The sequence below is a fragment of the Trachurus trachurus genome (assembly GCF_905171665.1).
Source record: "Trachurus trachurus genome assembly, chromosome: 11".
Lineage (NCBI taxonomy): Eukaryota > Metazoa > Chordata > Actinopteri > Carangiformes > Carangidae > Trachurus > Trachurus trachurus.
This window is the reverse complement of record NC_139904.1, coordinates 6,790,384-6,817,689: the sequence shown is the minus strand read 5'-3', so window position 1 is coordinate 6,817,689 and position 27,306 is coordinate 6,790,384. Positions and strand designations below refer to the sequence as shown.

The 27,306-nt window shown below is 42.1% G+C and overlaps 1 protein-coding gene across 5 annotated transcripts in view; it reads left to right on the top strand.

Annotated features, from left to right (window-relative positions):
• The first annotated feature begins 7,236 nt into the window (after window positions 1–7,236).
• chd4a (chromodomain helicase DNA binding protein 4a) overlaps window positions 7,237–27,306 on the top strand; it is a 36,888-nt gene continuing 16,818 nt past the window's right edge. For 3 of the 5 annotated variants that reach the window (XM_083981984.1, XM_083981982.1, XM_083981980.1), the window contains exons 1-15: window positions 7,237–7,344; window positions 8,097–8,296; window positions 10,916–11,025; window positions 11,733–11,981; window positions 16,912–17,030; window positions 17,671–17,939; window positions 18,557–18,684; window positions 18,798–18,936; window positions 20,113–20,282; window positions 22,258–22,488; window positions 23,766–23,969; window positions 24,579–24,787; window positions 25,489–25,620; window positions 25,730–25,829; window positions 26,530–26,721. In XM_083981984.1, coding sequence (XP_083838110.1) covers window positions 8,230–8,296; window positions 10,916–11,025; window positions 11,733–11,981; window positions 16,912–17,030; window positions 17,671–17,939; window positions 18,557–18,684; window positions 18,798–18,936; window positions 20,113–20,282; window positions 22,258–22,488; window positions 23,766–23,969; window positions 24,579–24,787; window positions 25,489–25,620; window positions 25,730–25,829; window positions 26,530–26,721 — 2,319 coding nt within the window. In that variant the 5' untranslated portion in view covers window positions 7,237–7,344; window positions 8,097–8,229. Of the gene's footprint in view, window positions 7,345–7,566; window positions 7,807–8,096; window positions 8,297–10,915; window positions 11,026–11,732; window positions 11,982–16,911; window positions 17,031–17,670; window positions 17,940–18,556; window positions 18,685–18,797; window positions 18,937–20,112; window positions 20,283–22,257; window positions 22,489–23,765; window positions 23,970–24,578; window positions 24,788–25,488; window positions 25,621–25,729; window positions 25,830–26,529; window positions 26,722–27,306 lie in introns of those variants that run through there. The other 2 variants (XM_083981983.1, XM_083981981.1) reach the window with 2 other exon arrangements.

Sequence of the window (27,306 nt, the reverse complement as noted above, 5' to 3'; positions counted from 1 at the left end):
GGGGAGGGGGGGTGAGACAGAGAGAGAGAGAGAGAGGGAGAGAGAGGAGGCGAATTAGCAGTGCGATTATTATGGAGTGGCGGGCCAAGCAGTGAAGAAAGGAGGAGGAGGGAGGAGGTGGTGGGGGGAGGGGGGGCAGGCAAATGCATATTATGGGATGTCTGTGTTGTCAGGCGGGAGGAGGAGGAGCAGAAGAGACGAAATAAGTGGGGGGTGGGGTGGGGTGGGGGGGGGGGGGGATGGTCTGGCCTAGGCCTGTTTTTGTGTGCACTGCCCCCCCACCACCACCACCACCACCTCCACCTCCACCATTACAAGCTTTGTGTAGGGTATAAATGTGTGTGCGTGTTCATATGTGTATGTGCATGTGTGTGTGTGTGTGTGTGTGTATATGTGTGTGTGTGTGTGCATCACATCTACATCACAACGGCTCAACGTGCACAGATTATAATGTATGTCAGGGAAATTGTATCTATCTTCAGGTGCAGAGTGACTCACACACAAGGAGGCATCGAGGCCCGAGAGAGGAGGCAGCACAAAGGCAGAGAGAGGCAGAGTGGCAGCTGGGAATTCATCAAGAAAAAAAAAAAGAAAAGAAAGAAACTTCACTGGCAAAGTATCTGAGCTGCACACTGAGCACAATACACTCGCTGTCCCCCCCCCGTAATGTAAATGATTGAGGCAGCGAGCGTGTTTACGTGCCGACGTCTTTTCGCTGCCAAAAACTAGATCATTTACAAGCGTCGGTTCGTAACGACGACGTCTTCAAGTTCATTGCAAAACCGCTGCAGTCAGTCGGCCATTAAAAACAATCCAGTTGTGCCATATAGTGATGTTTTTTTTTTACGTGACCTTGATGATTTTCTTGATGAGTATTGACTTCCAAAAAAAGAAATCTTTGTTCCAACCAGTGTCACAACTGGATTTTGGCCTCGGTCCCAGATGACTGATGTTCCCACACTATCTCTACTGGAACCAGTTGGACTGAGGGACAAGGAAACATTATACAACAACGGACTGGAGGATTGGAAATTTTCCGTTATTGTGCAATTAAGGTCTGGAGATGCAATCTGAAGATATTCAGTTTATAAGTGAATGAAATACATTTGAGAGGCCAGACTGAAGGTTTGGTACAGTTTACAGCATCCAGCTCTTCCCCGATCACCTTCCCCATGTAGACAAAATGTGTGTGGCCAACAGCCGGAGTTAGAAATGAGCTCTTATATCTATCTCGCCACTCATATGACAGTTGATTTTTCACTCTATCTCTGCGTGTGGTTGTCATATGGCCAGACAGCTTGTCTGTGTTATCGGTGTAAATCTGAGAATGGTGGTTATTCGTCTCACTCTGCATCTCGACACCTTTTAGAATCTGACTCTGATTTCCTCAAACAGGAACACCACCCTTAAAGTAGGCCAATAGGCTACAGTAGCCTATATGCAATGAAGAACATTTACATATGAACCATTTTAGAAATTGAAACAATTTCATACAGTCGCAAAATGTTATAGCTTACCATAGAAACACACATCTCCAATATATTTAATGTAGTTTTCATGGGTATTTTATATTGGTGACATACAGTATATGGCAACATCATTCTTGATTAAGGGACACATCCTGTATGGGGAGGTTGATATTCATTCATAATTTTGAGTGAAATTTCTCAATGGAAGTCATGAAAGTTAAAGTCAAAATGGTAATTTGTCCAGCTACTTTGGTTAATGGTTGAGAAACTAAAGGCATTGCCATTAACCTCAGTTGGGGTTGTTCAAGGCTAATTATAGCCTATGCTAAAAGATCGTGAAAATGGTGAACATCAGCAGGTTGACGACCTTTTTCAACTGCAGGAAACAGGAGAGTTGGGCTAAGTGTCTCTTTTGTAATGTGGATCAACAGGAAGCCTACTCCAATTATTTACTAACTGGTGGTTTGCCTGCAGAAAAGTTGAATAAGCAAATAAAAAAACAAAACAATGAGGGGACAAAGTTTGCACTTCCTGGTTCCATGTACTTCACTATTAGACTTTTGCCAGGCAACAAATATCACAGGTATAATATCACTGTATAGTCCATTCATTCATTAAATCAGGGCCGTTGTATGAGAAAGGTGATGATAATTCTAGGGGCCCAGCGCCCAGTAGGGCCCACAAAAAACCCCAAGTCTAATCTTTGTATGACTGAATTATTCTGCATAAGACCCTGACTAATATGCTGCATTAGCATCAAAATAAAGTAGGCTAAATAAAAAATTCTAATACATACATAGTCTAAGAAAAAAAGTGGAAAAGTCAGGGGCCCACTTTAGTATTCTTTCAGGGGCCCCAGAATTCCTAGCAACGACCCTGATTAAATGCTAAGTGATGTAGGCTAATTGCTAAAATGTCTATGAGCAATTTTATTTAGAATTCATATTAACTCGATCGCTAACATGCTAATGTTGCAAACATGGTGTTTGCCACTGGGATTTAGCCAAATGAAAATGCAAGTTTTATGGTTCGAGATAAAAAAGTGTAGATTTTATCAGTAGGCCTATTTCTACTAGCAAGAACGACAGCTAGCATCAACAGGGCTTTGAGGCCTAGATCTATATAAAAATGTAGGTCATGTTATTTTTATACTCTCACATAAAACGCCACATGACATGTTTTTAACAAAGTTCACAAATAGACTCCACATTATTTTTGTTTTTTTTGGTGGGCAAGTTAGCATGCCAGCATTAGCATTTAGCACCATTGAGCTGCAAACATGGCTGTAGACAACTGTGCATCAAAAAATGGTTCATGTCATGACATGTTTTCTGAAAATGTCAATAAATAAAAATGTCAACACTTGTTTCAGGAAAGCAGAGAACTGGACCATCAATAGGCTAGATGATGCTAACAGATCACAATTTCAGACCATTTGTCCTAGTTGCTCTCGTGGAAAGTGACACAAAACAGAGTTTAACCTCTAAATGTTGGCTTGTCAGTTTCAGTTTTTTTTTTTAATTGTGAGGTTACATACAAGCTTATACCAGAGTGCGCTGACCCCATTAGACTCTTAGACCCTATTGATGTTATTTGTTTCCTGTCAATCAGATAGGCTACTTGTTTTAGCATCATGTAGGCCTAGCTGGTGACAGTGCATGGCAGGCAGAGGTCACGGGTCAGATTTTAACCCCTCAGCATCAGCAGCAACACCTCATCTCATCCAGACACTAGATCCTCATGTACCGAACTAATATTTCTCCCCTTTTTTATTTATTTTTTTGTTTCCTCCCTCTGTCATCGTCGTCGATCGTCATCGGCGACGGTATAGCGGCTGCTGCTGCTGCTGCGTGTTATCTCCACCGGCAGACATGCTGAGTCTGATCAAACCCATTTGCACTTTATCTGGTGCAGCCTCAGAGCGTGTACTGTACTGTAGCCGACTGTGGGCCAGGATAGGTGCAGCAGTAGCGGGGGGGTGGGGGAGGTGGGGGAGCAGTCAAGAAGTATTATGGTATGCATTTTGACTTACATGGTAATTTGACCCCGCCTGTAACCCTCCACCACCACCACCACCACTACCACCACTACTACCCCTCTGCTTATCTCCATGGCGACCAGCTGCACAGGAGCACTATTATGGTCTGTACCCCCCCCTCCCCTCCCCTCCCTTCCCTCTACTCCTCCTCCTCCTCCCTCCCTCCCTCCTTTTTCCTTTTTTTTGCCTCAGAAATGATATTATTATCATTATGTGATATTCAATTCTGCAATTGTGGTGGTGTTGGTGTTGGGAGGGGCGTTGAGAGCCGTGCACGAGGTTTCTATGACAACTGCCCCCAGTATCCTTCTGATTGGTGATTATGGGATGTTACCCCCCCCACCCCACCACCACCACCCATCCCACACCTCCCCTCCCCTCCCCTCCCCAAATGCACACATGAACACTGTGTCCATAGTCAAGGGAAGGAGGAGAAGTGTGGGGGAGGGGGGAAGATGCAAACCAAAGGAAAGAAAGAGGAAGAAATGGAGAGAAAAGGAAAGACAGAGAAGTTGTTTTTATTTATTTATTTATTTCTATTTTTATTTTTTATTTTTTTACAATTTATTTTAGGCCCTCTTTGTGTCGGACGGCGAGAGAGAGAGAGATAGAGACAGAGACAGGAATGAATCGAGGGAGGCTGGGACAAAGGAGAGGCCAGATGAGAAAGACAGAGATAGAGTCAAAATGAAGGTGTGCTGAGTCAGAGGCGACCGTAGAGCCACTGTATGAAGAAAGAAAAAAAAAAAAAAAGACCAGAGGGAGAGAGAGGCCTTTAGCTAAAACAGAGAGTGTGAGAGAGATAGAGAGAGGGGGGCAGGACAGCTTGAACTGGGTTAGAAGCCAAAGTGTCAGGGCAGCTCAACAATATGCTGACATGAATAATTTCTCGGATGATTCATAAATTCTCCATAGGTTGAAACGAGCCTCGTAATGGCCCCGATTCTCCGGTTTCGCAGCTCAAGCCTCAAAAATCAAAATCACGCAGCGTCTGTTTGTGTGCGTTGCTGCTGCTGCTGCTGCTGCTGCTGCTGCTATTGCTGTTGCTGCTGCAGCATCATCATGATTAATCCTTCATCCCACAGTTTAGTGATCACCGCTGCACAGGAAAACTGCAGCTTCTCTGCACAGAAATCGCTCATTACGAGTGAATAATGCTCACTCACCTTGGGAAATTACTACCAGCTGTCGTATTTATTTGCTCGCTCTCTCACTCTCACTCAACTCGCATGATGTTTCCCTCCAAACCAGTTATTCTCCTTTTTCTATTCATGGGCAGACACAACACAACACAACACAACACAGGATGCCGTATGGTCCTGTATCAACACGACGAACTCCCCTGTGCAACAAAGCCAGGTCAGGATTCGTCTTCTCCGCTGTGTGTGTGTGCACGATCGAGACCGGTCTGACTCTGCACAAAGCCCCTGACCTCGACCCCATCAACAAACCCCCACACACACAGAGAGACACAGACACACACCTTTGGGACGAACTCCACATAGACTGATAATGATGCTTCAAGCTGTTTCAGTGTCTTAATTAATATGCACATTAATATTCTCAGGACAGTTTGCATATTTGGTTTGTTGTATAGTGGCATTTTTAACCTCATGCATGTGTAATTTTTTTTTTTTTTTTACACGTGTCATTTCACCTGCTCGGCTGCTGACAACATGCTTGTTAACTGCATCTAGCAGAGATGAGGTAATTAGTCAATTAACAATTAGCTGACAGACGCAAATTATCAGCATCTCGAGTCATGCCTTGTGTGAAAAATGAATCTCTGTTTTCGTGACGATAAAAAGAATATTATTTTGGATTATTGACCTTTTGAAGGCACCTTTGGAAATTTCAGCGACCTATAGTAGACTTCATTGATTAATTGCAGGAAGACGTTATCTGACATGTAAACATTGCTTTTTATTTTGTTTTACAAGAAAACTCCACAGGGTGCCTTTTTACAATAAGATAAGACAGATAACCAACCGGTGGTGGCTGCAGTGCATTGATAGATAGCGGAAAAGCGGGGCAATAATAACAAAGGGGTAAGAAGAATTCATCATGAATAAAGTTTTTTTTTTTTGTCCACATACTTTTGTCCACATCTGTTTCTTTGTATTTTGCAGATTTGAAGGTGACTCGAGCAGCAGCATCCGCATGAACAAACTGTTGTGTTTTTACAATAACGTTGCATAACAAAACACAACTCCCCATTATTTTACACATACACTTTACCCCCCCATACCCCCCACCCCCCAAGCATCACTCTCTCTCTGTGCCACACTAAGCACAAACAGGTCTGCATTTAAAAAATAAAAAAAAAATTTGCCCCCACAGTTTAAAATGTACTACAGACAGTCAATGGTGGGAAAAAACTGTCTAGGACCCAGACGATTTTCCCACCATTGACTGCAATGCATTTCCAAAGCAGCCTGTGGAGCAAGCCAGTATGTGTGTATGTGTGTGTTATATGTGTGTGTGTGTGTGTGTGTGTGTGTGTGTGTGTGCAGACAGCTTAACTCAGCTGTTGGTTTGGCTCTTGCACTCCTGGGCTCCCTGTTTTGAGTTTGGAGGGCTGCGAGACTTCAAGGCTTTTTTCGACTCTTTAGTTAGCACACGTTGACCCCTGTGACCTCTTATCCAACTGAAGGGGGGTTGAACACAGATCCTGACTTCTTCTTTTTTTCTTTTTCTTTTTTTTTAACCTTCAACACTAAAAAAAAAAACTCTAAACTTTTTTTTTTTTACTCCCTGCAACTTCATTTATTTTATTTTTTAATCATTTCATAACTTTTTACCTCCTTAGTTGGCCTCCATGTTGGTGCTGCTGCTGCTGTTATACCCTGACAGTTTCCTCATATCTAATAAAGTTTTATAATATTTCATAACACATGATGTTGTTGGGGGGTCACTTCACTTCCCCACCCCTCTACTTTTTTGGTGACCCCCACTCACCCTCCCCTCCCTCCCTCCCTCTCTTCTCCCCCTCTTTCCACCTCCATCTCCATCATCTGTCTTTCTTTGCATCTACATCCTATAATAAGTCTCTCCAGCAGCAGCAGCAGCAGCAGCAGCAGCCAGTGCTCATATACAGTAACCGTGCTTGCGCATACATGCAAACATGCACACACTCAAGTTAAGCAGTCATGTGGCACACACAGTTGCCATGTGACGGCTTTTCCTTTTTTTTTTTTTTCACCCCCCCCTCCTCCTCACCCTCCTCCCTCCCCTCCTTTCTCCTATCTCTCTCTCTCTCTCTCTCTCTTTTTGGAGTTATGCTTATTGTGGGATGTCAGTGACTGCACTCATTACTATTATGGGATGCCGCAAGGGGGTGGGGTGTGTGTGTGTGTGTGTGTGTGTGTGTGTGTGGTGGGGGGGGTGTCTCTATGGTAACCGCGGTTGCCAAGGGTGGGGGTGGAGGTGTGTGGTGGTGGTGGTGAGGGAGGGGGGGAGGAGGAGGAGGAGGAGGGTGGGGAGGGAGGGAGGGGGGGGGGTGTGCATGCATGGAGGAATGGGGAAGAGACTGTAGGAGAGGGAGGGGGTGAGTTGACTATTATGGTCTGTACGTTGCAAGGTAACTATGCAGAGTGGGGGAGGGGTGACTGAAGTGAGTGTGAGTGTGTGAGTGTATATGTGTGTGTGTGTGTGTGTGGTGGAAGGGAAGGGGGGGGGGGGGATATTATGGGATGCCTGCCCCCTGATCTCTTTGTGTGTGTGCACGCGCGCGCGGGCCGGGGTGTGTGTAGCTAGTGTGCGAGGGAGAGAGAAAGAGGAGACGGCGTCGTGCGCACACGCTGCCTTACCAAAAAAACACGGAAATATATTTAAATTGTATGTATACCGTTACCTGAACACCAAAAAAAAGAAGCTTTCCAAGTATTGATTGATTGATTGATTGACTGACTGATCCCTGGGAGTTATTGTTTTTTTTTTTTTTTTTGGAGAAGCTGTGAGGAATCAAGTTGTGAGTAGGAGCCTATGTCAGTTTTTTTTTTTTTTTTTGGTTTGGTTTTTATTGTTTGTGGATTTACTTGGGGGTGAGATAGCCTCGGATGCCGGTGTTGTTAACTCTTAGTTGTTTCACGGATTGGTACCATTGGTGTGTGGATGTATGTGTGTGTGTAAAAAAAAATGTGTGTGTGTTGGAGTAGCTAGAGCGGCTCGGTTCTTTCTTTCTCTTTCTCAAATCTGAACCTGGCCGCCGGTCAAGCTCGGTTAGCAGCGCATGCTAATGGGACGGGAAACTAACGATAGTGGCAAGATGGCATGTTGTCAGCTGAAGGCAGAGATGGAGTGAGTGAGTGTGTGACTGTGTGTGAGGGTGCTAATCTTTGTTTGATAGCCAGATAAAAGTTGGATTTATTGTCCGAGGTTAACGAAAGAAGCCCCATGTGCTGGAGGTGTTTGTGTGTAGTCGCTCCGTGTGGGTTGTGTTTGATGTTTGAATGCTATTAAGTGCTAAATATTCACTTCCGTTTTCTTTTCTCTTTTTGTGTGTCTGTGTGTGTGTTTTTTTTTTGTTCTTATTATTTCCCTGGCCGGCTTCCCCCTCTTCTTCCTCTTCTTCCTAAAACCTGGGGCAGAGTCTGACTGGGGTCACAACAACAACAACCAACCAACCAACAATCTGGATTATCCTACAAAATAACTTTATTTATTTAGTTAGCTAAACTGTTAGCTAACTAAATATAAAAAAGTTTTGTTGCCGCCGCTGCTATGTCTGGAAGTGAGGATGACAGAGATGATTATGGAGCCCCCCCAGAGGAGGACCGGTTAATGCACGGTAAGAGAGAAAGAAAAGGCTCATTTTTTTGTTAGCTTGAATTTTTTTTTTGCTAATCTTCAGGCTAACGTGAGCAGATGTTTTTGACGTTCATATCAATCATGTTCCGTTAGCATTAGCAACGTGCTAACTGCTACGCTAAAGCTGCTAGCCTCTCGATGCTAATGCCGCTGCTAACTACCGGTTAGCTATAAACCGGGCAAATGAAATGGTATAGTCCACTTAGGGGGTGTCTGAAATTTTACTACACGCATCTTCCTGGCATAACTATGGAAAATACTATATAGTGTAGTATTTCTTATTACTGATAAGAAAGATTAATGTTTGAACCAACAAATGTGTTATTTGTACCTATTTTAAAGGGGGATGAAGTCGTAATCGGGGGGGTCAAACCACCCCGTATTTCGCGCTATGGCTGCCTGTTACGTTAGCCGCAACATTTAGCTCAAACGTCGTTGCGCGCCTTGTTGGGAAAATTAACAATTAACAAAAATAAATAAAAAGACGAGTTAAGTCACTAAGGCTAAGAGTTGCTTTGTCCGTGTAGGGGTCATGCACTCCACGCCGACTTAAAACCGGCATGTTCCCGGGGCCTAACGTTGGGTTTAGCCAGCCCAGCTACCGGTATTTTTTTTTTTTCTTTACGTGTCGGTGATGACAAGATGGAGGCAGCCAGTGAGCTTTGGAAGCCGGAGGATGACGTTCAGGAGCAGCTCCCCTCCTCATGGCCGGCGCCTCCGGTTTGAGTGTGTGGGAGAGGAGGGAGAAAAGTAAAAAATAATCATGTGTAGTATAAAGATAAACACCACATCCACCTGGTCGTTTCGTTTTCACTTCAAACAAAACAACATATTATTCGAGCTGCGTGTGTGTAATGTAGCCGAAGTATGTTGCATTGTTGTTTACTGATTGTATAAAATCGGACGAGCACGCGCGTCGAGCACGGGTGGGGGTGGGGGGGAGGGAGGGAAGGCAGCGAGAACAAATAGTCCTGCAAGTTAAGATCATGTGTTAAAACCGACGTAAATACAACCATTTATTCACTAAATAAGTCAAATTTATCACAGATCTCACATGTGATGCTGCATCCACTTGATAATGTAAACAGAGAGCAGAGCTCTTCCATAAGATGAGGATAATTAACAGTTTAACAAGCTCTTTATTTGAAAATCTTTGTTTTTTCATTGTATATTAATGAATGCAGCAACTAGCTGCTGTTAAATGTAATAATATCACTAATTTATTAAAATATTGGAAGTGAAATTATCTAATAGGGCTGCAACAAACGGTTATTGTCATTGTCAATTCATCTTTTGGCAATTTCCTAAATGGAAATGGTTCAAAAATCATTAAGAATGTACCTCAGATCAAATTTGATACTAATATAATTGTTAAAGTATTCCACTAATTGATTAATTGACTGTTCATTATAGCTATTGCAATCCTTGCAGAAAAGAAAAATCCTTTGGATGTTAAAATAGCACTTGTATGTTAATTCACTATTAGATAATTATTAAATCTGTAATGTCTGCTGGTTAATGTGGAACCACAGAGTTGCACCCACTGGTTATTGTTATTGATCTCCTGATAATTCTCTTGATAAATTGATTGATTGGTTTGCAAAACAATTATGAGGACTTCAGATCACAACTGCTCACGGCCTTTCTTAAGAAAAGAAAGGCTTATCAACACATAAACCCTATAGAAGATCACCTCTAAAGTAGGTCAAGTTCACAGCAGATAAGTCCACGTCTTAATGTATGTCGTTGTGATTTATTCTAAGTCGGAGTTAAATCAAAACTTGCAGCTAGTTTTTTTTTTAAAAAACAAGAAGACGACCACCACTCTGTGTAAGTGTGGACTAAGATCATTTAAACGCTGAGTTCACTTTATTCTTTAAACATACATCAAGCAGAAAACCCTCTGACAGTGTTTACAAGGAACCTCGCTGTGCTTTCAACGTTTAAATCAGTTTTTTTCCCCTCCAGTTTCATTCACAGTCGTGCAGCCGGCCACATACACACAGCTTGGTCTCCTTTATATGACCTAAAAAGCTCATCACATTAAAGCTCCTTCTTCTCCTACCAGGTGCATCTTAATGGCAGCGTGCCATTTACTTTTTACCATAGTCAATTACTTTAATAGGCTCAGCGAGCGCCGTGCCGCTGCACTCGAAGCCACCGAGGCAGCGCCAGGTACCGACCGCAATCCCGTCGTCCTCGTAAGGTCTGAGTTTGGTTAATCATAATCGAATCATTCAAATATGGATAAGCTTTATCAATTGAAACTTTGCATATTCACTGTCGCTGCAGAAAGCTCCATCAAGCTGCATCAAACTTTACTTTTTGTTGGTTTTGTTTGTTTACCTGACAGACTGGCAAATTGAGTAGACAAACTTAAACCACAGCCCAATTTTCCCAGCATGCAGCTGGTGTTTTTGTTCACAGCAGGCTCTGTAAGTGGCTGCTGATATGCATGCCATCTTCACGGCTCGCTCTGTGTCCACTAATGCTATCACACGGCCCAAATACACTGACACACACACACACACACAGTCACCCCTCTGTGTATCTTAACCGTGAAATGTGTCCGCTGGCCTGTTTTCTCTCCCACATGTAGATGAAGACGAGGAGGAGATCTCAGAGAATGAGACGCCGAAGGTGAAGAAGAAGAAGAAGGCCAAGAAGAGCCGAGAGAGTAAAGGCAGCAAGAGGCGGTCGCGGAGAGAAGTACGTATATATGTATATGTATGAATATGTGTGTGTCACTTACAGTAGCTGCACCTTTTTAAAGCCTCTGGAAACCCAAATCCACAAAAGCCTTCCAACTTTGTAATTTAGGCTCTTGTGTACATAAAACAAACATGTAAAAATAATTAGAAATCAGTTTCCATCCAGGAAAAAAAATGATGTTTTTAATCCCATGTCCTGTTCAGAAGTTGTGTTTAATGCAATCCAGGGACTTATGATTAAAAACCCAGATTTGATTTAGTTTTTCTGCACATCAAACTGTAAAAAAAGTGCAACTGTGTGCAAAAGTAGCTGAGACTCATATTATATTATATCTTCAACTTAATATACAATCTGTTTCCTTAATGCTTTCCCAAACCACACAGAGATGTTTTTTCCATTTAAAGAAAAGTGCAGAGACTTCTTTCTTGTCTCTTGATTTTTAAAAATCTAACAACACGGCATGTTAAAAATTATTTATGTTTTTGTTTTAAATTTCAACTCGACATCCATCTGGTCCTCATTTATCTTTTTTTCCCTCTCAAGAAATCTATTTTATATCGCTGTAATTATTGTTATGTTGCCAGGAGTGTAGTTGGATTACAGTCGGAGATCAGTTTCGCCGCCTCTTTCCCGTTGTTTCTGGAACGTTTCTCTCTCACTTTGCTGACTCTCGTCTTCTCTCTTTCTCTCTCTGCTCGGTCCAGGAGTTGCCCATCAGCTCCCCAGAGCCCATGGACATCGGCGGGGCGGAGGAGGCGGAGGAGGCCGTCGCCGTGCCGCGCTCCGACAGCGAGGGCAGCGACTACACTCCGGGACGCAAGAAGAAGAAGAGGGCCAGCAGCGGCAAGGAGAAGAAGAGGAGCGGCGCCGGCGGCAGCGAACGCAGCGGCGCCTCCAAGAAGAAAGACCCCGAGCCCGAGGAGGAAGACGACGACGACGATGACGACAGCTCGGTAAGAAAAAGCCGGACACGAAGTCGTTTCTCAACACACACAGTGGCGATCAATACCTGAAAACTTTGGCTATCGGGTAGAAACTATTGAAAAGCATCCGACAGGAATGAACAGTTGTAAAGATTCATTCATTCATAATGGTGGCTCTGCTTGTTCACACTTTTTTCTATTCAACTTTCAATTCAAAACTTTATTTATCCCCAGGGGCGAATTTAAGGCATAAAGGCATCAAACATCAAAAAAAGAATTTCACAATGTAGAATATAACACATAAAAGTAACACAAATTAGATGATTTTTTTTTAGATAACCATTACCAGTGTCATTAAGTCATACGGAGGTGTCACTTTGTAAAAGTTTCACGGAAGATAAGTTGGCAGGTGGTTGATGACATCTAGAAAAGAACATGAAAAAAAAGTTCATTTTTATCCCAAAATCTGGCATGAAACATCAAATGTGGGAACATTTTAACTCATTTTGATGCATTTTTTGTTAAAGAACAGCCAGTAAATTATAATTGGCAACTACACCGGCCATGATATCAAAGATTTCAACTTTTTATATGAATAAATACAGAGCAACGGCCTTTACACAGGTTTGTTTCTGTGTGATACTGGAGACCACGACTTTATGAATGTGAAACACCTTAAAACAACTGAGTTTGCCCCGCTGTGTAACCTACAGCAGTGAGATTCAGTGTGCATTAATGTTAAACAGAGTTGCTCAAGTTTAAGGTCTGACCTTGATATAAACAGCCATAATTTTATCCCAAACTGAACATTTGACCATTGACATTGAACTCTGGCACCTGTGCTGGGTTTTACTACTGGTTTTCATAATGCACAGATAGAAGTGAATGGATGAAGCTCCCGTGTTGTTCCAAGCTGCTTAAATAAAACATTCAAATGATCTAAAACAGCATCATTTGCAACATATAATTGGCAGCGATGAGAAGTGGATGTGAGTTAAAGTAAATGGGCGGGATCATGCAAAACCACTGGTATTGTTCCTTTTTTTTTTTTTTTCTTTGGAAAGGGGGGGTTGTGTGACTGACAGAGCAAACAACGCACAGTCAGAATGAAATTGCATTTGTTGTGGATCTTTTTTATCTATTGGGTGAAGCCGTCGTCGTCTTCTTCCACAGCGTTGTCTGGTTCTCTGAAGCTGCTCCTGTTGTGTTGGCGGAAATAACTTTCTTTAAAATATGTATATATATATATCAGTACCGGTGGCTCCAGATGATGTGCAGCCTTACTGACGGTGCACCTGTAATGGAGTCGGTCGGTCGTGGTTTGACAAACAAGAGACGTGAGATGAGAGATGGTTAAACAAAGAGCTGCGTCGGGCCGACTCACCGCCCGGCGGCCAATAGGGGGCCTTGTAGTTAATGACACTTATGCAAGGAGGAGGAGGAGTAGGGGTGGGGTGGGGTGTGGGGAGTGTAAAGGCATATATGCTGTTACCATGGCAACCTATTCTAGAGCCGCACCGCACTGCACTGCGCTCTTGACCCTTTTTTTTTTTTTTTTTTGGTTAGATAAACACATTTTGATTCATTGGCCGCCCTCAGTTGGGTCTGTGCAGCCGCCCCCTCCCTCACCCCAACCCCCCAACCCCACCAACCCCCCATCGCCTCTAGGAAGATGGAGGAAATAAAGTGTCTTCTTCATTTACTTACCTGTAGTCTAGTGCAGCTCACCTGCTCAGCCCCCGAGATTTAGAGAAAATTAGTTTTTATCAGTCGTTTTTACAACAGGAAACAGGAGAAATCTGGAGATTTGAGTGGAAATTTGTCAGAAACTGTTCTGATAATTGATTTAAAGCAAAACTATTAGAAACATTCGGTTGTTGCAACTTCTTTGTGGTCAGGATTTGCCGCGTTTCTTTGTTTTTTTTTTCTTTTTTTAAAGAAAGAAAAGGAATCTGGGACTATTGATCTCAGAAAAATCTACATTTTATTTTTTTTAAACCAAACAATTGATCAGTTGTGAAACTATTCGGCTGATGAATCTGCATTGAAATAATAATTAAATGCTTCCTGAGTTTGATTTGGTTAGTTGACACTAGTGCAGAGAATAGCGTTTAATTTTATTATCAACGATCCTCATAATCAAAAGTAACATTTCCATAATTTTCCCCAAGCCGCCATTTCTACTCTGTGACGTCTTTTAATCACTGTCATTCATTTTCTCCTTTTTAATTGTAATGTAATCATCGTTAAACTTAGCGGTCACAGTGGTGGGTTAATTGTAATTGTCTTGTCACATTGTGTTTTATGTGACCTTTGCCGACAGTTGTTGACTTCACATCTGTAACGTCTGAGCCGCGGCCTGACACCGTCAATGAAAGTCACTCGGACATGAAACTTTATATCAGTTGTTGTACAATCGATGGCTGTTACACCACGTGTGTTACGTGAGCACCACCTGATGATGATGATGATGATGATGATAATAAGCTTCAGTTTGTTTATGGGGTAGAAATAACGCCGTGGCAGCAAGTTTCTCGCCGAGATGCAGAGAGAGGAGCCAACAAAAGTCTTTTTGTCAGAGGTGGAGGGTTCGGCCTTTTGTGCACAGCTCGACACACAGCAGCGCCTTTCAAAAGCCTCGGCGTGAAAACTGTGTCGTTGGGGTATTACGCCACAGATCCACACAGCTGGAACCCACATGTTGGTCACTTGTTGCATGCGTGATGATGATGATGATGATGATGATGATCGCTCGACGTCGTGGTCGTCCAGCAGGAGCTCGGCCACATATTGAATTATGGCCTTTTGCAGCTTTGGTTCATGTTAAGACTTGTCTGCCTAAACCAGGTTTTCCACCCCACCTCACTCTGGTTATCTAATCAATTGATCAGATTAGTATTGATGGCTCCACACTTATACTGAGTTAAAGTGGTCTTGAGAAAACAGGAGCTGCAGTGTTGTCAGAGTCTGACATGTGGCGGCAAATTGTAGAAATTTGTCTCCTAAGACGAGATCGGATCTTCATCTAAGTTACAATAACGAACCAACACGATCCATATTGATGATATTATTCTCGCACATCCCTCAAAAATTCACAGTGCAGGGTGCAAAGAAATATATGAACCCCCTCAGGCTAATGACATCAGCTAAAGCTAATTAGAGTCAGGAGTTCAGGAAAAACTCGAGTCCAATCAATGACACCAGATCGGAGGTGTGGGGTTTAGAAAACAACTCGCAGCATCTTGACTTTTTGCTGTTCCGTATAAGAAGACGGACCCACCATGCCTCGCACAAAAGAGATCTCGGAGGCGCTACGAGCCAGAGCGGTTGAGTTGCACGAAGCTGGACGGGGCTACAAATTCATCTCCAGGAGTTTAGACCTTCATCCGTCCACGGTCAGACAAACTATCTACAGATGGAGACGGTTCAGGTCGGTGGTTTCTCTGCCTAGAAGTGGACGTCCAGCGAGGTTTACTCCAAGGACGCAGCAGCACAGACTCCTCAGTGAGGTAAAGAAGAGTGTAGATTTTTGCTATTGCTACATAGTTAACATCTGCATTAGCAGCTGTTTACCGACCAATCGGAGCAGCTTTGTTCCTTTACTCAACAACGGCCGCCTCCAGACAAGGTTTTAACTCCTGTTTGTGTCAAGTTAGCATAACAACTGGCTTGGCTTGACTCTGTTGCATACATCGTTTTCCGATACCGAGTCACTGTAGCCCCCAAGAAGTGACGCTGCTGCTCAGAGATAAGTTCCTCTCTTGTAATGGCAATGATGGCTGAAGCTCTTGTGGGACAATCATCACCTGCTACTCACCAGGAAATGGAAGAGAAAACTTAAAAATATCCAAGAAATCATTGGAGTTGGTTTAACATCATATATTAGACCAAGTCGTCCATGTGATGGCACCACAGAGGAAAGAGCTTCTTATTCCACTCCTGATCTGAGGAACATTTTGATGCTCCAAAATCTTTATGGACTGGAAACGCCAAGGTTGAATTATTTGGGGAGAACATGGCAGCTCTCGATGTGTGATGTAAAGACGGTTCTGGACACCCAACATCCAATCATCATCCCAAAGCTGAAGCAGCGAGGATGGTAGCATCGTGATTTGGGGCGTTGTTCCCTCTGGACCTGAACCAGCTCCACCACCAAATGAATTTCCAAGTTTATCGTGGTTTCTTACACGATAGCATCTGTCCAGCTGCTGATGCTGCTGTCCTCAGTCCATAACCCAGTAGAGATGTGTGTGTGTGTGTGTGTGTGTGTGGATGGATGGGCCTGAGCAGATCCACCTTCCTCCTGAACAACGTGCAGCTACTGGAAGAGCTGGTTTTTTACTTTATTGCTTCCAAATGAGGTTCAACCAGTTATTTAATCAGCGGGTTTGCATGTTACCTCCACCAGCGCCGCTGCTGCTGCTGCTGTTTAATGGGCATGTTGGAGAAGGAGACAAAAGAACATAACTGTGTGGTTTTTAGCTTTAGCATATTGAGTTTTTTTTTCTTCCTCCCTTCTGTCTTTGTGCAGCTTTTGGCGCCGAGACAGATGTTGGAGCTGCAGTGATATTATGTGAAAGTCTGTCGGCAACCGGGCGAATATCTCGTCTTTGACCTAATTTTGTGTTGAGAAAAAGAAAGTCAGATTTCTGTCTTTCTTTTTCTTTCAGTGTGTGTTTGTGTTTAATTATTATTTCTGAGTAACTGGCTCATGAATCTTTTCGAGCAGCTTTTTTTTTCTTTTTTTTTTTTAAGATGAAGAAGATCTTGTGTGTTGGCGAAGAGGAAGTAGGCTAAGCTCCACACTGTAATATTGATGATTGTTTATCTGCTGATGTAAGATTATGCCCGCCTTTAGTCCTTTAACGTTCTAGTTTCCGTTCTTATACAAATCTCTTTTTTCCACCTCTTAGATATCAGTGAATCTTAACTGTTGTTTGGTTTCTTTTCTTTTCTGCAGGAGCCAAAGTCCTCGTCACAACTGCTGGACGACTGGGGCATGGAGGACATCGACCACGTCTTCACCGAGGAGGACTACCGCTCTCTGACCAACTACAAGGCCTTCAGCCAGTTTGTCAGGTAATTATTCTGGAGGAAATCCCAAATTGTGCAGGTTTTCAGTCTGTTTTTAACACGACTTTGTGAAATTTTATGCAAATGGGCGATAAAATGATGTTTAAAAGGAACTGGATCTGTCAAATATCCGTTTGAGGCTCTGCTTGTTCACACTTTTTTCACTTCAACTCAAAAAATTAAGGCACAAAGGCATCAAACATCAAAAAAAGTGTACAAATTTCACAATGTAGAATATAATACATAGAAATAATACAAATAAGATGATGGGGTTTTTTTAGATAACCACTGCCAGTGTCATTAATTCATACAGAGGTGTCTCTTTGTAAAAGTTTCACTGAAGATAAGTTGGCAGGTGGTTGATAACATCTAGAAAAGAACATAAAAAAGTTCATTTTTTACCCCAAAATCTGGCATAAAACATCAAATTTTAACTCATTTTGATGCATTTTTGTTAAAGAACAGCCTGTAAATTTTAATAATTGACATATTGTGCAGGTTTTCAGTCTGTTTTTAATTCAACTTTTATGAAATTTTATGCAAATTGGAGCTAAAATGATCTTTTAAAAGGAACCGGATGAGTCAAATATCTGTTTTTAAGGTCTTCTTCTCCGATGTTTTAATCTTCTCCTCCTCCCGTCTCTAGGCCGCTCATCGCAGCCAAGAACCCCAAGATCGCCGTGTCCAAGATGATGATGGTCCTCGGTGCCAAGTGGCGCGAGTTCAGCACCAACAACCCTCTGAGGGGAGCCGCCGCCGCCAACGCCGCGCTGGCCACCGCCAACGTCCCCGCCGCCGTCGACACCATGGTGGCCGAGGTCGCCCCCGTCGCTCCCGCGCCTCCGCCACCGGTGGAGCCTCAGCAGCCACCGCCGCCGCCGCCGCTACGCAAGGCCAAGACCAAGGAGGGCAAAGGTAGATAAAGGAGATATTAAAACTGTGGTTGGATGTGAATTTAAAAAACAAACAAAAAGAAAACCCTTCCTGCATCTGTGGCTGTTTTGGGAAAATTAAGACGAGAAGAAAAGAGAAAAGTAGTAAGAAAAGTATTAAAAAGTATTTTCACGACTTTATAAAGTCTTAAATTTTGAAGGTATTTTTTTCTGAATTAGCTGTCCAAGAGTTTGAGTCCTAAAAAACATTGTAAAAGTGTGTGAATTTATTCATTTTATTAAAAGCCAAAGATGAACCGGTACATAAAAAAGAAAAGAAGATTGTTGTTTTTGTTTTTTGAGTGGAGAAATGTTTTTTTGTTTTGTTTTTTGATAAACTTTGCCTTTGATTTATTATCCTAGCCTATTTTGAATTCTGTCGTATCATAGTGTTCTACGGCCTTTATCACAAACTAAAACTGTTATTACGTTAAAAGTGTCACTGATGTAAATGGTTACAGCTTGAAGTGGCGGTGAGGTATTAAAAAATATTGAGAAGGTCTTAAAAAAAGTCTTAAAAAGGTATTAAAATTAACTTCAAGATTCCTGTATATACCCTGGTGTTTGTGAGTGACGTCTGCATTTCCTGTTCTGTCGTAGGTCCTAACGCTCGCAAGAAGTCGAAACCTGCAGCCAAACCACAAGATAAGAAGAATAACGCCAAGACCAAGAAAGTGGCTCCGCTCAAAATCAAACTGGGAGGCTTCAACAAGAGGAAACGCTCATCGGTACGAACCAGTTTCTCTCTCTCTTGCCTTTTTTTTTTTCCTCTTAAATCCAATTTTGGAGAAGGTTTTGTTTTTTTTAACACGGCATGAAAACTTGTGTGTGTGTGTTTCAGAGCGAGGAGGACGAGCCCGACGTGGACAGCGATTTCGAGGACGGCAGCATGAACAGCGTCTCCGTCTCCGAGGGGTCGAACAGCCGCAGCAGCCGCAGCAAAAAGAAGCCGTCCAAGAGCAAACCCAAGAAAAAGAAAGGTACGTCGCCGTCGTCCTCCGCGCTTCACAGCAGCGAGTGAACGTAGTGAAGTGAAGTGAAAAACGTCGAGTCTGTTAAATGCACAACAACATGTGGAGGTGTATGCGTACATAAACACACACACACATTAGTCACTGTGGCTGAGTCAGCAGAGTTTGGTATATTTAGAAGGACGACGTCTCCTCGGCCTCGGTTGTCGCCTACTGACGCACGCTCTGTTGTAGCTGCTGTCACCAGACCAACGCTCATCGGATCCATATTTTAACACGTTGTCGTCTCCTCCTGTGTTTTTTTTTATTTGAAGTGTTGATCCACAAGACGATATATTTGATATATTTGTGGTTTTAAGAGCCAAAAAACCGCCACACTGGAGTTTTACATCTCTCTATCTCTCTTGGAGCTCTAGCAAACAGCAGGGTGAGAGTCGGCCAATCAGAAGAGAGGAGGTTCTGAGTCTCTCTTCTGATTGGATGCCGGTTTTCCAAGTGATTGAGTAAAGATAAAGAAGAAATAAATAACACAAATGGCTGGATGGTTGCGTCCAGGTGGGTAGGGTGACTGCTTTGTTGTGACATCACAAAGTGACAGGAAGTCCTGCCGATTAATTTTTAAGCTCGGTTTCTGAATACAGGCTGTGTGCTTTTCTCTGTGGCCTGAGGCTTTGATACTTTCACAGTGTTAATATAAAACCTAGAGCTGCTTTATAATCAATGGACAAATGGAAATCTACTTTTTAAAACCATAAGAGATGTTTTAAATTGTTGTTCTTATCTTGTTTTTAAGAGTTGAAAGTGAAGAGTTGAGGTTTGTTCCTCAACACACACACAGCATATCCGTGTGTTTTAAGTTTTTAAAGCTTTATTTGGCCTTTGCATTTCAAAACTCTGCATGAAGCATAAATACTGCGGATCAATTTCATACTTGATGTTGACTTGGTGTTTTTGCAGTGACACATCTCAGCGTCAGTTTGAGGAGATGTGTTTTCTATAGGGGGGAAAAAGTGACTCAGTGAGTGGGTTTTCCTCCGACACAAACAACATCGACACACGCGGCTCATCGTCGTAAATAGGCCGCCTGGATCACATCCTGCCTGTCGTGTTAAATGTCAGATGTTCGGAGGTGGTTTGGTCAAAATATTGTCTTGTTTTTAATCCCCCGCTCCCCCTTCTCACCAGAAGCTGAGGAGGGTGACGGTTATGAGACGGACCACCAGGACTACTGCGAGGTCTGCCAGCAGGGCGGAGAGATCATCCTGTGTGACACCTGCCCCCGAGCGTACCACATGGTCTGCCTCGACCCCGACATGGAGAAGGCGCCCGAGGGCACCTGGAGCTGCCCGCACTGCGTAAGCAACATAATATATCATACATATTATTTGTATGCATATTTAAGGTGCAGATGTAACACATAACAAATAAACTTAAAGGGATAGTTCACCCAAAATTCAAATTTTCCATTATCTACTCACCCTCATGTGGACTAAGGGCTGGGAGAAGTTTCAGAGTCCTCCGTGGCTTCTCTGAGTTACAGGGCGTCTCGGCGTAGCAGTGCATGTCCATATAACGGTTGCAAATGGATACCAACTGTCTTCGTAACAAAAAGACACACCAAAAAAACATCCAAATACCTCCATGCTGCTCGTATGTAATGTCCGTCTTGTACTGAAGCCCCGAAATGCGAAATTGTAGCCATTTGCAACCGTTATATGGACATGCACTGCTACGCCGAGACCCCCTGTAACTCAGAGAAGCCACGGAGGACTCTGAAACTTCTCCCAGCCCTTAGTCGACATGAGGGTGAGTAGATAATGAGTGCAATTTCAATTTTGAGTGAACTATCCCTTTAAAGAACATAAACATAACTCCAAGACAGTCGACGTATAAAGGCACAAAAGCAGCGTTTACATGCATACAAAGGTACCAAAAGAAGAAAATGTGTATAGAAAAACATGAGCACAAATCTAAGAGCCACAACGGTTTCATTCACTGACTTAAAATAAAACACACTATCTGCAACTTTTTAAATTCAGTTTGTGGGTTGTTTTGGAAAATAAATACACAATGCAACAAAATAAAAGAATACCCAACTGATCAGGATCCAAAACAACTCCAGTCAAATCCACCAAATACAGAGCAAGAGAGATCGATAATGCTGCAGGAGGAGGTTCAGGAGATAATTTGATGTTCTTGTTGCGGGAATCGGAATCAGAAAATCAGAAATATTTATTAATCCCCAGAGGGAAAATCATTCATTTGACTGTAACTGTATCTACTTCAGTCTGATCTGACTGTAGCTGCAGTTACTGCAGAGTTGAGGAGCCTCTGTTCTTCCAATAACCAACTCAAGGCGTCTCAGACAGTGGATGTAAACACATGTGGAAGTCGAGGAGTCTCCAATTAACACTAAGAGAAGGGTCCGATCTAATATTGACAATTTAGAGGCCGGACATTGTGAAGTAAAGACAAGTCAAGATTCTTTATTTGTCTCTCCTGGGAGATTGATTTGGATGTAGGGTGCTGCTGCATAGACAATAAATACACATGAGACGGTGAAAACATAAGAAACAGTGCAAAAATCAGTGCAAATGCAATAATAACATACAGAAATGTGCAAAAAATATCGGCCCATCCTGAGCTGTGCAAAGTTGCAGTGCATGTTTATGTTTGCTCGTTAATGAGCTTGACTGAAAGAGGGACAAATGAGTGTTTGTACAGGTTGGTCTTGCATAGGAGAACCCTGTATCTTCTCCCCGAGTGCATTAGGCAAGGCAAAGCAAGGCATCTTTATTTATATACCGCATTTCATGTGCTATAGTGCAACTCACTGTGCTTTACATAAAGACAAAACATTTAAAAAGTACAGTATAAAACGGCATGAAAACAAACTTTTTTAAGAATGAAAAAAATAATAAAATGTAAACATTAAACATAGAGTTAAAAGCAAGAGCAAAGAAGAATAAAAAGAAAATTGATAACGTTTAAAATTCTTAAATAGAGCTCAGCTATAAGCACATGAAAAGAGAAATGTTTTTATTAGTTGGTATTCATCATGTAAAACATAAGAACTACCCCTTAAAATGTTCTCCACCTGATTGATAACTGCCTGGTCATTGATGTAATTTATGGATTGAATATCAGGAAATAGAGTGAACTGATTCCACAACAGTAGCAGTAGTATTTTTTTTTTCCTTTATTTGAATTGGAAGTTGTTGTTTTTTATGATGGTAATTGAATTATTTTAAGTTGAACAGCAGGAACATTGTGGTTTAAAGTTGTGATGAAAATCTTAAACGTGTCCGTGTCTCCGTCCATCCATCCCAGGAGAAGGAGGGCATCCAGTGGGAGGCGAGGGAGGAGGTGTCGGAGGCCGAGGAGGACAACGGCGAGGAGGTGATGGAGGAGGACGACCACCACATGGAGTTCTGCCGGGTCTGTAAAGACGGAGGAGAGCTGCTCTGCTGCGACTCGTGCCCGTCGTCGTACCACATCCACTGCCTCAACCCGCCGCTGCCCGAGATCCCCAACGGAGAGTGGATCTGCCCCCGCTGCACGGTGAGTCGCTGCCCCACGGCTCCACGCTCCGAGGGAGAAATCCGCTGATTCACACGGAAGTTTTTCTCTCTTTTTTTTTTTTTTCTCATTCTGTGCTGAGCAGAAATTGATCCAGTCGGTCAGTTTGTGTGTTTGCTGAGGTCAGCGGGGTTTGATCAGTGATCGAGAAACAGTCACGGTTTCATCCCACAACAAACTCAAGACACGAAAGCAGAACTATGCTCGACCAGCATCTACCCACCACTAATAATAACAAAATAACGATAGAGACTAAACGATATATTTATCGAAAATCGGCCCATTAACAAGTGTGGGTAACGTAGATTCATCCACATCAACGTGAGACTTTTTTATAACCAAATAGAAACTCCTCGTTGTCCCTTTAAACCTTTTATTTTAACTTGTTGGTCACTGAGGTTTCCCTCATTCACAGGGACAACAAGTTTACAAGCAGCAGCAAAACATAAATACAATTAATTTATATATTCAATCAGTTTTCATTCATCGGTTTTCTGTTTTTGTTTATATTTGTAGATCTTTGAGCTTGAAGATTGTTGTTCAGAGAAATGAAGATGTGTGTGAAAGCAGCACTTAATGAGAATTATGATGGACGTTTTCATTAATTGAGAAAATAATCAGCAAATTAATCGACTGTCACTCGTGTTGTTAGTCCTGTTTTTTTTTTTTTCCATTATCTTCTAATCTTAGATAATTTTTCTTCAATTAATTGTTTTAATCTAATGTCAGAAAGTGGAAACAAGTCCGCCAAAGTTTCAGATGACGTCTTTATTCGTCTTAAGTTTTGTCCAGAATTTAATAGATGTATTCAAAGCACGAGTTGCAGGCAGACGACGTTAAGATTGTTATTATTTTTTATTTCTGTTGATCAATCAACGATTTCAGTCCCAGATTATACAGAAAATAAATATTTGATCAGCTGCTGATTTTGTAAATTTGCTCCCCAACAAAGAAATGGGACGGTCTATAGTTTTTATGGTAGGTTCATTTTAACAGAGGGAGAGAGAATATCAACGAAACATCCAGAAATAAAATCATCATATAAAGATTACAAATTAATTTACATTTGATCATGTAAAATAAGGGCAAACATGAGCAGAGGATCAATTATTATTTTCCCCACTTGATCTCTGATGTGTCGTCCATGTTTCCTGTTTTCTGTCTCATTTAAACAAACGCACAATAATATTTGGGAGGATGAAGAAATAAAAATCAAATGAATAACCATGAACTTTCTTCTTCTTCTCCTCCTGTCCCAGTGTCCATCCATGAAGGGGAAGGTTCAGAAGATCCTGACGTGGCGGTGGGGCGACCCCCCCGCCCCGACACCGGTCCCGCGCCCCCCAGACCTCCCGGCCGACACCCCCGACCCCGCCCCGCTGGCAGGGCGGCCGGAGAGGGAGTTCTTCGCCAAATGGTCCAACATGTCGTACTGGCACTGCTCCTGGGTGACGGAGCTCCAGGTGTGTGTGTGTGCGCAATACACACAATATACACTTTAAACAGACATGCAACTCTGGAAAAAATTAAAGACCACTTCAAAATGATCAGTTCCTCTGGTTTTACTATTCATAGCTATGTGTTTGAGTAAAATGAACACTTTTTTGTTTCATTCTATAACCTACTGACAAAATTTCTTCCAAACCGGAAATAAAAATATTGTCATTTAGAGCGTTTATTTATTTATTTGCAGAAAATTGCAACAGGTCAAAATAACAAAAAAATTCTGGTTCATAAAAGTTCATATTCATTTTTAAAACAACACAACACTACTTTTTAAACTTAGGGAGAGTTTAGGAATCAAAATTGGTGGAATAATCCCAATTTTGAATCGCAGCAGTGTTTTTTAAAATGTATTTATTTATAATCTTTCTTCCTCATTAAATATGATTTGGTTCAGGTGATCAGCTAAGTAGAGTGAGGTGAGCTCGTGTTGGAGTTCAATACATGTAGAGAAGCTGATTTATTAAGAACATTTTGGAGTGGTCTCTTTATTTTTTCTAGAGCTGTATATACACACACACACAAGTTAGACGCTGTATCCGACCCTTTTTATTCTTCCTCGCCACCAGCTGGAGCTCCACTGTCAGGTGATGTTCAGGAACTACCAGAGGAAGAACGACATGGACGAGCCGCCGCCCATCGACTTCGGCGACGGAGAGGAGGACAAGAGCCTGAAGAGGAAGAACAAGGACCCCATGTACGCACAGCTGGAGGAGAAGTACCTCCGCTTCGGGATCAAGATGGAGTGGCTGTTGATCCACCGCATCATCAACCACAGGTCAGCAACACAGACACACACACACACACACACACACACACACACACACACACACACACACACACACACACACACACACACACACACACACACACACACTTCCCTATCACTCCTATTATTTCCAATGTACATGTGCATTAGAATATCATGGGAAAGTTTATTAAGCCGTATGTCAGTAATTCGATTCAAAAAGTGAAACTAACACACAGAATGAAACATTTCATGTCTTTATTTATTCAATTTATTTTAATGAAGACCTATAATTCAGTATCCCCAAAAATCTAAATATTACAAAGGACCAATTTAAAAAAAAAAAAGAAGCACTTTAAATACAATAAATGTTGGCTTTACTTCTAGAAATGGACTTTTCCATGATATTATAATGTATTGAGCTGCACCTGTATATAATTTGTTAATGGTGAGTGTCACCACCCTAAACACACACCTCCAACAGGTAACAGGTACTTGATTTGAATTGTAAGCATTACTACACTTAGTCACACACAGTAATCTGTAATCTGTTACTTTATAATTAGTTACCCCCAACACTGAAGTTCGAAACGTTGCCACTACAGTTGCAGCTCGAAGTCGTGTTGGTATTAAAAAAAGTATTAAATTCAACTTAAAAATTTCTGTATGTACCCCGATCTTATGTTATATATTTATTTCTTAACTTTTTTTTTTTTTTTTGTATTTTCCAGTGTGGACAGGAAGAACAACGTCCACTACCTGATCAAGTGGAGGGAGCTGTCGTACGACCAGGCCACCTGGGAGGCCGAGGACATGGACGTACAAGAGTTTGACACTTACAAAGTGCAGTACTGGAACCACAGGTCAGAAGCACAAGTACAAACGTAAACAACACATCCACGTACAGCCTCGAGCAATGTGCACTGATTTTCCTAACTGTGTGTGTGTGTGTATATGTGTGTGTTTCTACAGAGAGCTGATGATGGGAGATGAGGGGAGACCACCGAAGAAGATAAAGATGAAGGGGAGAGTGAAGCGGCCGGACAGACCTCCAGAGAACCCCGTTATAGACGTGAGTCCAGACTGTGGATTTAAATCTTTATTTAAAGGCCTTTTTAACTCAAACAGGCAGCTGGTTGGTTGGTTTATATTGTTTTTATGGTTCATATGTGTTGTAACTTGTTTTTAATAGCAACTATTGGTCACAGGATTTTACCGTTTCTTAAGTTTTGTTGCTCTCTTTTTGACTTTGTTATATAAATTAAGTTTATTATTGATTCTTATGAGCTTTGCACTTGAAGTGATCAGCAGCTTTTCAAGGATATTGCGTTACGATTCAGCCTTGATGGTGTTTTTTTTGTTTTTTTAAGGGAAGAACAGTCTGTAATGCAGTTTTGCAGCTTAACGAGACATTTAATAATTTTTTTATTTAACTTTAATATAACAAATACACTGAGACATTTTATTGAAATAGATTTTACAGACTCGGACAGAAATTCATCAGGATATGAATCACATAACTTTCAAGAGCAACTTTGACACCGTTGACCTTTTTAAGTTGCTGTGTTAAAGCTTAAATGTACAATAATTAAATTTGTAGAAAGTTATGTCGACTTTTGTTTAAGACTCGAGTGTTTTAGATTCAGAAAACTTTATTTATAGACTTTAACATGGCACATGTACTTAAAAAAAAAAAAGAGAAAAGTCAATAGAAACTCTGACTAAAAGTGTATATTAGCTAATACATTGGTTCTGGTTTTTCTATTTTGCAGCCGACCATAAAGTTCGACCGTCAGCCCGAGTACCTGGACAGCACGGGCGGCACGCTGCACCCGTACCAGCTGGAGGGTTTGAACTGGCTGCGGTTCTCCTGGGCTCAGGGCACGGACACCATCCTGGCCGACGAGATGGGGCTGGGAAAGACTGTGCAGACGGCCGTCTTCCTCTACTCGCTCTACAAGGAGGTGGGTGCACGACGCGCTGTGTAAACTGTACACACTGACAAAGCTCTCAGGTGTTCCTGCTTCTTCCTGAAAGTTTGTGAGTTTGACGGGAAAATTAAAGTCTTAGAAGTTTAATACAGAGATGGGAAAGTGCTTGAATTTTTTATTTTAATTGCAAAAATAGAAAATAAAGTGTTTTTTGTCCGTCAGTGAAGTGGTTAGTTGTAAAATAAATTTAAAAAATCCTTATTTCTTAGTAATTAAACCTGATCCATGTCTCAAACTGCTGAATTCGAGTCCTTAGAAAGATTTCATGAATGAGAAACTGTGGGAACAACGAGCACAAATGAAGCAGGAGTGAGTTTTGATTTTGAAGTTTTTCTTCTCCGCAAAGTTTTATTGAATTTGTTTTATATTTAGTTTTTAAAAGCCCTCAAGTGTCAGTGACAGTGAAGCTGTGGAGGAGTAGCTGTCGTCCTATTGGCTGGGGACCATCCGGCCATTTTGTGTTAGTCAGGTGAAATCTGACGACATTCAGTTGGATCTCAAACAGTAAACATTCACAGACACCGATCACGTGTGCAGCTGCCGCCACCTACGGGTGGG